The following is a 15,040-nucleotide window of genomic DNA, read 5'->3' on the forward strand; positions in this document are numbered from 1 at the left end:
GTGAAACTCCCGCTGTGTCTCAGGCACTCTCGTTTTATGAGGTTCTTAGCAGGATAAAGGAATTCCTTGCATCCAGAAGCAAGAGTGGAAAACAGCCTCCTTCCTAAGTGTCTGGTTCAGGGACTCACGTGCTGACCTGCTCTTTTCCCACCTCCCTCCGTGCTTCTCACGGCAGAGGGAAGGACATGCCCGGGGAAGCGGGATCTCTTCTTCCTGAGTCCTGCCACACCCACATCATCTTGTTCCCATCATCCGGACACCCTTCGAGGCGTGCGTGAGAGGCACAGCCACGCCCACTGTACAGATGGGGAGACTGAGGCCAGCACAGCTTAGCGAGCCCCGCAGGCCTCGGACCATGCCGCGCTACCTCCCGTGGACCCACAGAATCACGGCGAACAGACGTGTGGGTTCTAGGTTGCCCCTGTAAATCAGAGGCACACTGACTGGGAAGCAATGGCTTCGGTGTAATGCAGAGCCCGTGGATTTGGACAGAACGTGAGGCGAAGTAAGATACTTTGCCAAGCAATAGCCAGATTAATTAATTCTCCATTTATAGATGGCCAAAAGAAAGTGCACGAACGTTCGCTTGCAGTTTCTAAAAATGCTGTGATACAACCTTAAAATGGCTCCCGGTGGAACAGCCAGCATGTCCTTAAGTACGGTCCAAGTCCAAGGCAAGCCGCCGTGGTACTACTATAAAACTCCCCAAACTTGGGTGGAGTCAGCAATTACCGTGCAGGAAGAATGTGACGCTCCTGGGTGCCAGCCTGTGGAGCCCAGCGACAGGACAAAGGGATTATTCTGCTTCATCGTGAAAATGCAGTGTTTATTGTTAAAATACGGTGGGGAATTAAAGGGGCATGTATGAATCCTAAATATTTGCATGCCATTAATGTTTGCACAAAAGACTTGGAATGGCTAAGTTGGGAGAACTTCTTTTCCCATGAAAAACGTGCCTCAAATTACAGCGCATATTTAATTCCGCCTCCGCCACCGCTCTTCTGAGATCTCAGGGCCCGCTGCGTATAACTCTTTCGCGACCCGAGACCTCCACGCGGCCGGCGAGCAAGGGGAAGGGTTGATGTCCCTCCTGGAAAACTCGTCCACTTGGATAAACAAAACAGCAGGTCCCCGTGGCTGTCGTTTGTTACGAGCTCACAGAGTTTCCATCATCTGCTCTGCAGAGTTCCTGTCACTGAAGCACATCTACCGAATGCGAGGCAGTGACTCCTGCCGTGTGTCCCTTGTGTCAGGACATCCTCCCTGCACCCACCCCCGCTCCCAAGGACAGAGCCAGAATCAGGCTCAGAAAGGTCAAGTGACTTGCCCACGGATGCACAGCTCCGTGCCAGCGTTCTGCACCCTGGGCGATCCCCTCCCCTCCCACCCCCGCCCCCAGTGGCACTTGGTGACACGTGCAAACATTTGTGGCTGTCACAGTTGGGAAGGGAGCTGCTACCGGCTACTGGGGCGAGGCCAGGGATACTGCTAACCATCCGACAACACCCAGGGCAGCCCCACAATAATGAAAACTCAGCCCTAGATGCTGATAGTATTGAGGGTGAGACACCTTCCTCAGCCGAGAATCCAGAAAAGTCCGTGCACTAACCATGAGGCTGTACTTCCCGAAGAGTCCGGGAGCCGTCACTCGCCGGAAGACGTTTAATGAGACTCCGCTCTGTGCCAGGCACTGAGGATACCACACGGTGCTTTTCTAGAGCAGGCTCAGATCTTTTAGGTTTTTGAAAATTCTTGGGGGTCCACCTCTTGGGAGCGCCAGGCACATCCTCCCATCTTTTTCGTGGTGCTTGGGTCTCAGTTACCCCCGCAGTGTCCCCGTGCATGCCACAGCTGTTCTTGAGCTCTTTCCCCGGCGACCTTCACTCCAAGCACATGGGCTCGGCACGGCCCCCAGCGCAGATACTGCCCGTGAACTCCCATTTCGGTAGCCAGCTATCTCTAATTATTTGACATGCCACAGATCTCCACGCTGAATCTGGGGGATGGTTGCTTAACTGGGGGGAGCCTAAAGGGGAGCGTCCGTGGGGCAGGAAAGGTAAGAGTGGGGGTTTCCACGCAGGGCTAAAGCAAGCCAACGGAAACCAGGGAAAGCACTCCCGGCAAAACTTCTTTGAGAAATTCAGCCTGCAGCCGACGCGACCTTGATGCAGTTAAGAACCCCTTCAGATGTTTTTCAAATCATCTTTCCCTGAATCTCAGGATGGGAAACAAGTGAGGGCAGAACTAATGTTGGGGCAGGTGGGAGAAAGTTCTGGAAGAGACCCACCTGTCTGTCTGTGGTACCTGGGAACCCAGGGCCATCTCAGAGACGGCCAGCAGATTGGGCCCCTTCTCTGCTGCTTTACGTGTTTCCTCCGTTTTTTTTTTTTTTTTTTTTTCTTTCCCAAGGTGTGCAGACCAAGCCCTTTCTGGTGTCTGTCAGTGATGCATGCCAGGACTTTGCTTTCAGCACTTTTTAGTTCAAGGGGACACTAGCCGTTCACACCGATTCATGTTCCCAGAGTAGTGGATCTGTGGTCCCGGACTGCAGCACTGTGCGGGTGGGGGTGCTGAGCACTGAGAAGCCAGCAGGGTACTTTCACTGGTTCCCAGTCCCTACACCTGTGGGACACTCCTGAGGGACCGGCTGCAGTATGGGGACTCTTCCAGGAAGAGCTTCTCCCGCCATGTGGCCCCACACGCAGCCACTCCTGGCCTCCACACGTCCCCCTGCCGCCCGAGGACGTTCATGTTTGGAGATGGGGCCGATGTATGCATCTAGAACACCCGTAGGTTTTCATTTTTTTTTTTTTTTTAATAAAAATTTTTTTTTTCAACGTTTATTTATTTTTAGGACAGAGAGAGACAGAGCATGAACGGGCGAGGGGCAGAGAGAGAGGGAGACACAGAATCAGAAACAGGCTCCAGGCTCTGAGCCATCAGCCCAGAGCCCGACGCGGGGCTCGAACTCACGGACCGCGAGATCGTGACCTGGATGAAGTCGGACGCTTAACCGACTGCGCCACCCAGGCGCCCCGGTTTTCATTTTTAAAATAAGACTTTACTATTCAGTGATGTTTCCGAATTTTATTTTTTTTTACTCTCTGTGAGCTTTTGAATGTAAGTTTGTCATGTATTTTGGGGAGAGGCAGAAAGTGTTGGGGGTAGGGGGTAAGGGAGACATTTTGCCACTTCTCATGAATGAGTGTGATGCTGGATGAGTGTTCTCAGTCTCAGCACTACTGACGTTTCAGACACGTGACTCCATTGCCAGTGTGTGTGTGGGGGGGTGGGGGATGGGGTGGCGGGTTAGCCTGTGTACCGCAGGGTGTGGGGCCCCATCCCTGGCTTCCACCCACTAGAGGTTACCAGCACATCCCCGTGCCAGTGGCGACAGCCAAAAATGTCTCCAGATGCTACCGAGTGTCCCATGGGGGTCAAAACCACCCCAGTTGGGAACGACTGAGTGAGCCCATCATCAAAATGGATAAGCAGAAAGACGGATAAAATACCGACTGTGGCCTGCCCTGAGGTTTCCAAAGGCATGACGAAGACTGAGCACCTGGAAAGACCCAGCAGTGTAGGCACTGGAGATACACCACTCAAAGGGGCAGCCAGAGCCGTATCATGGCATGAGTTTAGATCGGCTTCTCATTAATTACAAATAAATAGGGCGCCTGGGTGGCTCAGGCGGCTAAGCATCCGACGTCGGCTCAGGTCATGATCTCACGGCTTGTGGGTTCAAGCCCCACGTCGTCGGGCTCGGTGCTGACGGCTCGGAGCCTGGAGCCTGCCTCGGATTCTGTGTCTCCCCCTCTCTCTCTCTCTGCCCCTTCCCTGCTCGCTCTCTGTCTCTCTCTCTCAAAAATAAGTAAACATTAAAGAATCAAAAACATTAACAGTAAATAGATACTGACTGTACTCCACACAATAGTTTCAAGTAGAATGAAGGAAAAACAACCGTAAAGACCCAAAACCAGTGCCTTGAGCGAGCTGGAATGTTTCCACCTCCCAACAGGCCCATCCCTCGTCGCCTCGTCTGCCGAGATCTGATAAGCACACAGATCACCAGCTGAGCTCAAACGCCCATACTCCTGTGCAGTGCCTTCGAGCGAGCCAAGGAAAGTCTCCTTTGTTTGCATAAGGTGACTCAGTTAGGGCCACACAGCACCCTGAGAATGCCCGCCAGCACTCCCATTAACCAGACCCAGGAGTTTCCTTGGGTCAGGAGGCTGCGGGAGGTGGAACAGTCTATGGCTGATGCCACCCACACATCCTTAATGACGGTCTGAAATCTCGAGGTAAAAGCAGGGATTCATCTAAGTTGAAAAATCAACAGGAAATTTACTTCCATCTTCTTTGAGAAGCACACGGTTTAAGTAGCTTCTAGACGCACGCTTCCACACCAAGGACATCGCAAGACACCCGTTCTGGCTCCAGCAGCTGAGAAAGGCCAAGAGCCTCTCCAAGAAGGATGTGGGGATCACTTCGTGACTTACGGGTCCTCGACCCCCGGAAACCCTCACTAGAGGAAGTTCTCCGACAACACGTGGAGCTCCTGCGTGGCATCTGTGCCCAACAGAGGCTGGGGACACACTCGAGTCCCAGATGAGCGCGGGGCAAAGCGCACGCCACGGGGAGCTCCGTTCGGAACACAGACCGAACGTACCTCTGCCGAGCGAGGGACTCACATCAGAACTGCTGTGGTGATGGGGGCCAGGCGTTGCCTGAAGTCCAACTAATGTGTGTATATGAAAATGTTTTTCTTTTTTTGGTTTCTTTATTTTCAAGAGAGAGCGCACGTGGGGAAGGGGCAGAGAGAGAGGGGACAGAAGATCTGAAGCAGGCTCTGCACCGTCAGCAGTGAGCCCGATGCAGGGCTCAACTCAAGAGCCATGAGATCGTGACCTCCACCGACTGAGCCACCGACAGGTGCCCCTACAAAAATACACATCTTGAAGAGCCGCGATATGTCCCCCACGCCCCGACAGTGAGTCGGCACATTTGGAAGTATTCACAGGCAACTCATTCAATCTACGCTGCTCACTTATTAATTTTTGGTAATCGCATCCTTTAGCATGCATGTAGTGCCAAAGATAATTTGGTCCAAGAAGGCTTTTCGGTGGGGCTACATGGGCACACGCACGCACACACACGCACGCACACACACGCACGCACTGACTGAAAGCCCAACAGATCCTTCAGAAACACATAACCTCTTCATACTGACAGGACGTGACTGTTTATAAATACCCCCCGAGTGATCCGAACTTGTTTTATAATCATCAACAGAAAGCAAACAGTCAGACAGTATATTCTCTCTCTTTTCCGACAAGTAATTTTTCTTTTTCAAAAGAAAATAATAACACAGAACATGCTCTTCCCTCACCAATCTTCTCCACCCTCTCTTGCCCCTCGCCAACCGGCACAGAAAGAAAATACAAAACTGATTTATTAGAACCAGAGCAGCGTCGCGGCCGTTGGCCGGACCGCTGTTTATGTCTATAATGCTTGCCACTGAAACAGGAAGCTCTAAAAATCATTCAACCATTATTTGTCTCGGAGGCGCTTGCTGATTGAGAGTCCCCTGTCCCCACCAAAAAGAACTGCCTTGGCCGAACGCAAGCTGGCTGGCACGGAAGGGGTGGAGGGCGGGTGAAGTCCAGCGTCTGCCCACCATCTCTGAAATATTGCTCAGGCCATTCACTTCAATTTCAAAAAACCATCTGACCCTATCAGCAACGTCTGGCACTTTGTAACACCAGCAAGAAAACCATGAAGACATGAATTCTGAAACTCTATGCTTCAGGCATAAGCAGTTTCCAAGAGGGCTTTTCTCCTTGGTCCCTGCCACGTCTTAACAGGACAAGGACCACCAGTGGTGATAGTGGTGGGGGTGCTGATGGGAGGGCGGGGGAAGGAAGGGAGCAACCGGCTTTAAGAAAGTGTTGCTACCCCTTTTATTGGCAAATGTGAAACAGAATGAGAGAGCTGATCTCTAAAGATGAATTCCAGGGGCGCCTGGGTGGCTCAGCGGGGTAAGTGTCCGACTCTTGGCTTCGGCTCAGGTCGTGGTCTCACAGGTCATGAGTCGAAGCCCCGCATCGGGCTCTGCGCTGACGGTGCGGAGCCTGCTTGGGATTCTCTGTCTCTCCCTCTCTCTCTGCCCCTCCCCTGCTCGTGCTCTCTCTCAAAATAAATAAGTAGACTTAAAAAAATTAAAAAAAAGAAAAGATGGATTCTACATCAGATCATGGACACGAGCTTTCGGCCTGTCGTCTAAAGGAATTATTTGCTAGGGCTTTGCAGGGCTTGGTGTATCAGAAGTTAAGTCTTTTTTTTTTTTTTAATCCATATTTGCCCACAGTGAAGTCTGAGAGCAGATTTCAGTGTGTGTACATGTATATATATATGCTCATATACATATTCAATATATATATACTAAACATATATATACTTAGTATGAATATAAATATACATAATATATAATTTTTAAATGTAAATCAATAGCAACTGAGAAAAAAAGGGGAGAATGGGAGAGTTGATTTGAATACACCTCGTGTCTTTTTTTATATTTTCTCCAGGAGATCTGATTACCAGCTTATTATCTTGAATGTTACCCATGGAACAACTCGGGGGTTGTCAGATAAATTTTTCCTACCCCTCTTAGAGGACTCTGTGATGCAAGGGAGAATGACTTGGGTCCTATGATAATATTGTGAATCATTCAGACCATTTCTTTCTCCATGAAGATGCCTCTCTTTTCGTTCAGGATATCAGGACAGTTTATCCTCTCCTAAAGGTGTCTTCCTTTCACGTCAACCGCAGTCTTTCATTCATCTGAATGCAACCTCCTCATACTGTTCTCCAAATAATGTAAAATAACTTAAGAATGGAAGTGCCTTACGTAACAAACATTACATAAATACGCAATAACTCAGATAGTGACAGGGTAAATATTCTGCCTGGGAAGACATCCAGAGCAAGAACATAATGAAGGAATTTCATTTTATAAAAGCATTGGGAAGGGGTAACTGTTTTGAAAGTGGAGACTTAAGTTGCCAGGGAGGTCAACATACACATAAATTCCTCCAAGAAATTAAACCCCATTCTAACAGCCGAGAGAACTGGGGACCTCATGGGGGTTGAGCATGGGATCCACACTGCAGGGGTGTGGGGGAGTCCAGGCATTCACTGAGATGAGGCTCTGACAAAATGGGCCCCTTCCCCTTTCGAGGGACAGCACATGTGCATACCTGATGGCCTTCAAAAGGTTTGGACCAGCAGTTCGAATGGGATCTATTTTCCTAATTATACAAACCAGGTCCTGGCTATAATAAAAACAGGTGTTACCAAAACACACAGGGTGCAAGAAGAATGCCTTGTCTGTTCGCTTATTTATATTCCAGTTATCTACTATGTGCAGCCCCGTGCTAGGCTGGCCCTCCAAGGCAAGTTTCAAATTCACAGATTCTTGGCTTGGGCCGGGGCGATCCATGGATCCCCAGAAAGTGACCACAAATGAGCCTCAGCAGTCCTGGAAAACCAAACTGTGCGGGGGGGGGGGGGGGGGGGGGGGGGAAACTCCACATATAAGCGCATATGCGTATTTTTTTTCCCTTGGGAGAAGGCTTCCAAGGGATTTTCAAAACTTTCTGTGATGTTCCCAAAAGATTAAAAATCACACTCTTAGAAGGAAATTTACACTGGATTCTCTTCCCTCGTTTATGATGTGGTTGATGATACGGTCTGGTAGATTTCCTCTTTGGTTCTAAAATGAATTCACTAAAGCCGGTATTCCCTGATTGACCCATTTCTTTCCAACTGACTATGTACTCCAACAGGGACGGAAGCACTCACAGACCTCATTGCTAAAATTTCTTAACTGTCTCTCAGCTGCAGCCACGCTATGCTTTCCTGTAACTGCAAATGTCAGTGATCCCTGCCTCAACTGCCCATGTAAACTGATGGAAGCGACTGTTAATTCACCTCGCCAAAGAGAACCTCTTTTGACCCTGAACTTCAATTTTCCGAAGGTGAGGGATGGTCCCAGAACTTGTGGTTAAGTGAAAGGTTCTGAACAACAACCTGTGTGCTCTGCATAACCTCTCCTCCCCTGGGAGCTGCTAACTCTTCTTCCATTGTAAAGGAAGAGTCCATTTCTATGGAGACACCAAATCGAAGAGAGAAACTCCCAAAAGGGAAGTATACCCTGAACGAGAATTTAAACTGGCAAGGAGCAAAAGGAGGGAAGGGGAAAAAGAAAGACGGTTCAGACTGCTGAAGCCTTCACCAATATTTTTTAGGGGCCAGTGTTGTCAGCAAGGCCTTAAAAGCCGGAAGGGCAGGTTTCCCCAGTTGCACTGAACCTGAGGTTAGACGTTGTGTGATCCTGGATATGAGCCAGCACCCAGACAGATCAGTTTTGTCGAACAGAGAAAAACCCTTCCACGTCCAACCTCTGGCGATTTCTGTGAGGTTTTCCAATCTGCATGGACTGGCAGCTGGTAGAATGAAAAGGGAGTTTCTTTTTCTACCCTTCGTTTGGAGCTGAGCACCAAGCCCTTTTGAGAATCCATCGGATCTGTGCTGTTTGACAGAATGCGAAACTGGCACAGAAATGTTTGGACCAGCCAATAGCCAGGACCTTCTCGGCCACTGTGGTGTGTTGATGCCAATGACGTGTTTTCAGGCACATTTTCAAAACCAGAAAATGAAACAGTAAATAGCCTGAAGATCGCCTAAGAAAACGTAATGACACTTTTAAAGGACAAGATTCAGTGAGGAAGATTAAGGCTAATTGTCAAAATTAGTAGAATCATCTGCTCTCTTCGTAATGGGAAGCAAATTACAAAAAAAAAAAAAAAAAAAAAAAGATCTGGCAGGCTTCGATGTTGACACTTCCACTCGAGAGAGTAAAATCAAGTTGTATTTTATAACTATGGAGAGACATAAGGACACAGAGTCAAATGGGGCCTTTTGACAGCCCGTTTCGTTTTGTAGTACCAAAAAAAAAAAAAAAAAAAAAACACAAGCACACAAATAACTCAAGACCAACAATCTACAGGATAACCATAATTGGGTCAAATGTGTAATTAGGGCTCCTATATTTTGGATTGCTTATTATCTCGCATGGGAAGCGGAGCCCATTCCAAACAGATATTGTCCCTTTATGGCATTTTAATCGATTTTCTTGTTCCAGGTTATCAGAAGACAGCCCGGCCTTGGTTCCAGCTATTTCACTCTCTGGGTTTTATGCAAACTCTAGGGCATTCTGGCACGAATCAGGCAGCCAAGTGCAAACAATCCACACCTTGGGGAAACAGTTCACTGTTCCCCAAGTAAACACAATCACCTATTAGTCACCCACTCAAAACAGAAATGGCCAATGGGGGACAAGAGACCAGCCCTCGATGCCAGAAAAGGAAGCATGCTGCTTTCAAAATCTCATTCTTTATGAGCACCGACTAACTGCATACTGCCTCAAAGCCACTACAGCGCTGCTTGTGGGGAAATGTCACCGGCATGATCCGTTCAAGTTTCCCACACTTTTATAACCCAAACCCAACACGCAGACCCCCATAGACGCGCACTACGATAACAGGACTTTCTCTGGAAATGCAGTATCGTGAGACTCAGCCACCGTTCCTGATAATGCACATCCACAAGAATTGAAGTGAGATGGCGAGGGAGGCTGGCAGGCAGGCCCCAGACAATAGATAGGGCCTTTGTGTTTTATTGGCTTCTCACCTACTCAGCCAGCCACTCATCTGAAGCCTTCGAGATGTTTTCTAAACACACATCTCTGAATCATAATGTGAATTCCATTTACTGAAAGGCGGGGACTTTTAATATAACAAGTGAACCCATTTAATGACTTTATGCTTTTATACATTACAGCATCTCTCATGCTTTCCATAAGTGGATATAATTTTCTTTGCATTACCCTATTATTAACATAGTTAGTATTATGAACATATGTATTCAATCATGTTATCTCTTTTTTTTTTTTTCTTTCTCAACCTAGGATGCTATTTTAAAAATGCTCTGGACGGCTAAGATAGCAAAAATGATTGCCCCCAAAAGCAACACACCTTTACCCCTTCCCCTCTTTGACTAGTCAAACACAGATTTTCTTGTAGTTTGCAATGTCTTGATAAAGAGTAACGATTACTCTTATGTTTAAATGTCCATTGGTTATACTTTAATCTTTTTTTTAAATGCAAGAGTCATCTACTGTTGTTCAGGCCCTTATCGTGACTTTTATTATATTCGAAATAACTTGTATGCATTAGGTTATTCATTACTATATCGTGAAAATGAGATTTTCAAAACAAACTCTCCTTCCTCTTCAATTAAACTTCTAGTACTACTGCTATTTATAAAATATGACTTCAGTTCCCACAATGCAGAGAAAACACAATATTCGAAAATAATTGGAAACCAGAGGGGTTTACGGGCCAAAATTCCTCTTTCTGCTCTAATACTTCAGTAATGGGCACAGAAAAATAAAACACACAGAACAGTTCCTTTGGGTAATCCAGTCTTTAACACATTAGCACGAAAATGTTAACTGGGTCTGACCCCTCCCCCAAACAATAAGGCATCCAAATGACACGAAACAAGGAAGGTGGCAAAACGCCATCAAATCTACCAAACCAGAAGGATATCAACACCGTGTCTTCATATTTTGCCACAAAATGGTAAATTTGAAACCACATTTCAGTAACCATATATTGTATATCCCTTAAAACGATCAGAAGTGCTCATCTGAAACTTGGTCCCTTGTCACAGACAGCTCATGGAATCTAAGTTAGAGGCTTCTATTGTAGAGATTTTTGATAATTACCAAGTTGAGAACACCAGTTGTACGATCTCAGTTTCCATGATGGTGAGTTTTATATTTTTAAATTTTGGTGAGGACCTGAGGGATTTCCTTGAAGTTCACATTTCATGTTTTACATCTTCCAAAGCAGTTTTAAACCGGCTCAATAATAGAAGGCAACAATGAATCTTGAAAACATATTAAGTTTTAAATAAATATTTTTTAAAAGCTCGATGTAGTGATAAGAACAAGAAAGACTATTTCTAGGGGGGGAACTTCCATCACGGAAACTTCTAGAAGGTTTTGAAATTTGGGTCTGTTGCCATGTAAATACTTGTGTTTCAAGTTCAGTTTTGACGGATACATACCTCGTCCACTCCGACCCACAAACCTGAGGTCATTGAATCTTGCAACTTGGTTTTTCATGGCTGCGGTGGCATTTCTCAGTTCGGCTGAGTAGTTTTCGTCATTGCCTGCCATCACAGTGACCAGAGTACCATCTGGGACATCCCCCAGAGCCACCACCTAAACACCAGCCAAGGGACAAACGCAGACATCAGAAATGTTACAAACGTTGGTGTCTCTGGTGTAGTAATTGCTCTAAAATTAAACATATATTAAGTGATCCTTTTTAAGTTTGCAAAGGAATAGCAAAATGACAGAAAAGTTATTCATGGGAAGAATTTCTTTGAATTCCATTATGCAGAACTAAATATAAATTTTCAAGTCCTAAAACATTCATCTAATAAAGCCACATCAGGTCACATGGCACAGTTGGAAGGAGACTGAATGCGGCCAAGGCTCTGGAAAGCTGTGCCTTCTCACGAATGCAATCATCTTACTCGTGCACATCTGAGAAACGCAATATCTTCTTTTTGTGACTATATAACCTAACCCATTTTTCGCTTGTCCAGACCTCCATCGATGGGCCTAACAGGGCCAACTTTGCTTTTAGGTGTTCAAACTTATTTCTGCCAAAATTGAATTCCATCATTACAACTGAATTGTTGACCGTTCTTGAGGGACGCTGTCCCTCTGCAGGTCATCTTTGAGACCCCCTGCTCGCTTCTCTTATTCTGATTGTCAGTAGCAGGGAATTCTGGCAGGCAAAGGAAAAAAAAATCAGAAGTGTATCCTTTATTACTAATTCCAAAATCAACAGACGTCAGAGAAGAGGGGCTCTCCCTGTTATGTGCTGCTCTGAATTCAGGAGTGGAACTAGGTGGCATTTTTATATCTGTGGGTCCCCCAGACGTGTCCACTGCATCCTGATAGTTGACTGAGGTTTTCCCCAAACCCAGCTGACCTTGAAGAGGAGTTCCGCTAACATAATTGCATAGGAATGGATTTCCTAACAGGGCTGGTGAACAAGACTGGTAGATAAGTATTTTTGATACTCAGGTAATAAAAAAAGCAGTAATTTCCAAGGTAAAATGCTCTGAAGAGCGTGGTGTAAAGATGCTTTGTGCAGTAGTATCCCATCATTTGACCCTTCTAGAAACTATTTATTGGGGTTAGACAACTATTACCAGCTAAATTTCCATTGCTTCTATTTTTTTAAAGTGGTCATAGGACTTCCGATGAAAATACCCCAAGTTCTATCGTTTCTGATATTCCTCATGGTATTTTCTCAGTCAGTAGTGCATTTGTGTTAATCATGCCAATCATACAGTCGCTTTCTTCATGCTGTGTTTGAGTTGGAACAGCAAAGAATTCTCTAGGGATTATTTCTTCCCTGTGTTTTCTACCTCTTCATTTTTACCCCATTTGGGGGTTAATACCTATATTTTTGACCCTCTTTTCCTGTCTGCAAAAAAGGCTGCCATAGGCTCCCTGATAGCAAAGCCATGGTTTCTCGAAATGCCCATCTTCGTGGCCTCCCCGTGTCATCCAAGTGACCCTCCATTGCTTTTGTGCCTTGGGATGCTTCAGCTCTTGGGCTCTGAGGAGTCTGGCAGGGAGGACAAGCCATCTCACCACAAGAGACTATGGGACCGGGAGAACCAGCCCACACAGCAGTAGGTAAGCACATTCTTCATCTGTCTTAGCACATTTGCTCTCTCAAACACCGTCTGGGCCTTTTATCTTTCTTTCTAATCCTTTCCATCCCAACGCCGGGCATGTTTTCTACGAAGGAGATTTAAAAACACAGCTATTTATTCCCCAAGCACCCTCTAATTAGATATTTAGTTCCCATTAGAAGCGTGTTTGTTGCCTTTTAATTAAGAGCAGTAATATGACAATTCCCTTTTGTTTCGAAAACATCATTGAACTAAATCTCCCTGATCAGTTATTTACTTATTATTATTATTTTTTTTTACCACTTTTTCTATTCCCACAAAACGTGCTTGCTTTATTCTGCTTTTTTCAGTCTCTTAAAAATTTTTCCACTTTTTTTTTTTTCTTCACTATTTTCACTTCCCTCTGTAAAATTAGCTCACAGTGTTGAAATGCTCTCCTGGAACACATATTTTTACTTCCTCGTCCCCATCTCCCTGTGATGACCCGGCTTCTCTATTTTAATCCAACCTTCAGTAAGTATACAAGGACTGTATACTTAATTACATGGTTTTCAAACTCAATAATTCGCTCTTGGGGCAGAGTCTGTAAAGAGGTTGAAGTAAGTAAATCTTGTTGCATAGCTTCCCAAACGGATTCTAAATCACCTTCCTCCCCCTGGCTCCTCTCACGATGCTCCACGCCTGTACCTCTCTCATCTTTCCAAGACTATCTTTGTCAGTAATTTGGCAAACTTGTGAGACCTTCATCAAGTGGAAACAAATATAGAGTAAAATGATCATGGTGGCTAAATATGAAAAGGTTGTTGATGTTGGAATTTAAGACCAACAAAATTAGGAGTTTAACTCCTACCCCTGCCTTTCTAAAAAAAATGCAACAAAAGTCAGAGATATTTGGGTGCCTGAAGATCATTTATTTGGTCTTTTCTTGCTCTCAGAGGGATTTTTTTTCTTTTTTCTTTTTGCTTTTGGCAGGAGGAAAGGGGAGAATATTAAATCCGGGGAAATTACAGTAATAACGTATAACATCTAATTGTTAACAAGCCTACTTAGCCTAGATAAAAAAATTAAAAAATTAAAACTAACACGTCTGCTAATTTTATACAGATTGTGTCACTGATAGGCAATAAGGAGAGAATTAAAAAAAAAAAAATCTAACTTCAAACAGAAAGAAAGAAGGAACTGGAATGAAAAGCTATAAACAATAGGTAAGGAAACACAAACATTTACATTTAACACAGACCAAACAGACAAGAAGGGACTTGCTGGCCAAAGGATATCTCATATTTTGTTTTACTTCTCTGTTTTTAAAGTATCAGGAAGTTGGGCAAAATATCAGCCCTCCTAGGTACTCTAGTGGATCTCCCCACACCGCTCTTGGCTGGCCTGCTCACACATTCAGACTGGCATTTTAAACAACTCTAATTAGGTTGAAATTACAGTTACAATTCATTTATTTCAAATCCCTTAATTTTCCAGAGTTTCAAAGAAAGCTGTGGAGTGGAACCCAGAACTCAGCCAAGATGACATTTAATGCATGCCCAGGGACTGAAGTCTTGCCGATAGAAACATGACTTCTTTCTTTCTTACAGAAAGTATATGACTATTAGCATCCAAAGCCTCTGAACTTGTTGAAGGCATGTTTATGCCTTCGGACCCTGGTGAGCCAGGGCCTAAACAGACTGTAATATTGCAGTATTAAAAAAAAAAAAAAATCCTAAGTCATCTAAATAGCTTTTTTAGGCTGCTTCTGTAAGTAGTGGGTAACACGTAGCAAATTTAAGATTTTCACAGTAGCAAAATATGTATCTTTTCTATGCTAAAAAATAAAGGTGTTCCATGGGAAAAATGAAGGGGGGGAGTTACATTTTTGGGGTCCAGGACAAGCAAATAGGCATATCTTAATCTATTTTAAGGAAACTTCGTAATCTGAAGTCTCCCTTCCATTTCAAACTTAAAGCGGGGGATTTACACATTGGATTTCGGAAGGCTAGTAAAGAATCACTTACATGCTCTTTTCATCAATACCATCAGACTTTATCATTGGTTCACATTTTCTCCTCCATATTACAGGGAAAACAATCATTCTTTACTGATCAACTTCTTAAAGAGATTGTCTGGGGCTTATTTAAAATCCACATTTTAAAGTAATAATGTCTACGGAAACTCTCTGGGAGGAAGGTAGGTGGCTACATGG

General features: G+C 45.2%; 1 protein-coding gene across 7 annotated transcripts in view; it reads right to left on the minus strand.

Moving 5' to 3' along the window:
- RUNX1 (RUNX family transcription factor 1) overlaps nucleotides 1–15,040 on the minus strand; it is a 259,423-nt gene that overhangs the window by 78,984 nt on the left and 165,399 nt on the right. For all 7 annotated transcript variants that reach the window (XM_086675931.1, XM_086675930.1, XM_086675926.1 and 4 more), the window contains one exon: nucleotides 11,194–11,350. In XM_086675931.1, coding sequence (XP_086532057.1) covers nucleotides 11,194–11,350 — 157 coding nt within the window. The remainder of the gene's footprint in view (nucleotides 1–11,193; nucleotides 11,351–15,040) is intronic.

This window comes from Puma concolor, chromosome C2 (genome assembly GCF_028749965.1).
Source record: "Puma concolor isolate L17-30 chromosome C2, mPumCon1.1.hap2, whole genome shotgun sequence".
Lineage (NCBI taxonomy): Eukaryota > Metazoa > Chordata > Mammalia > Carnivora > Felidae > Puma > Puma concolor.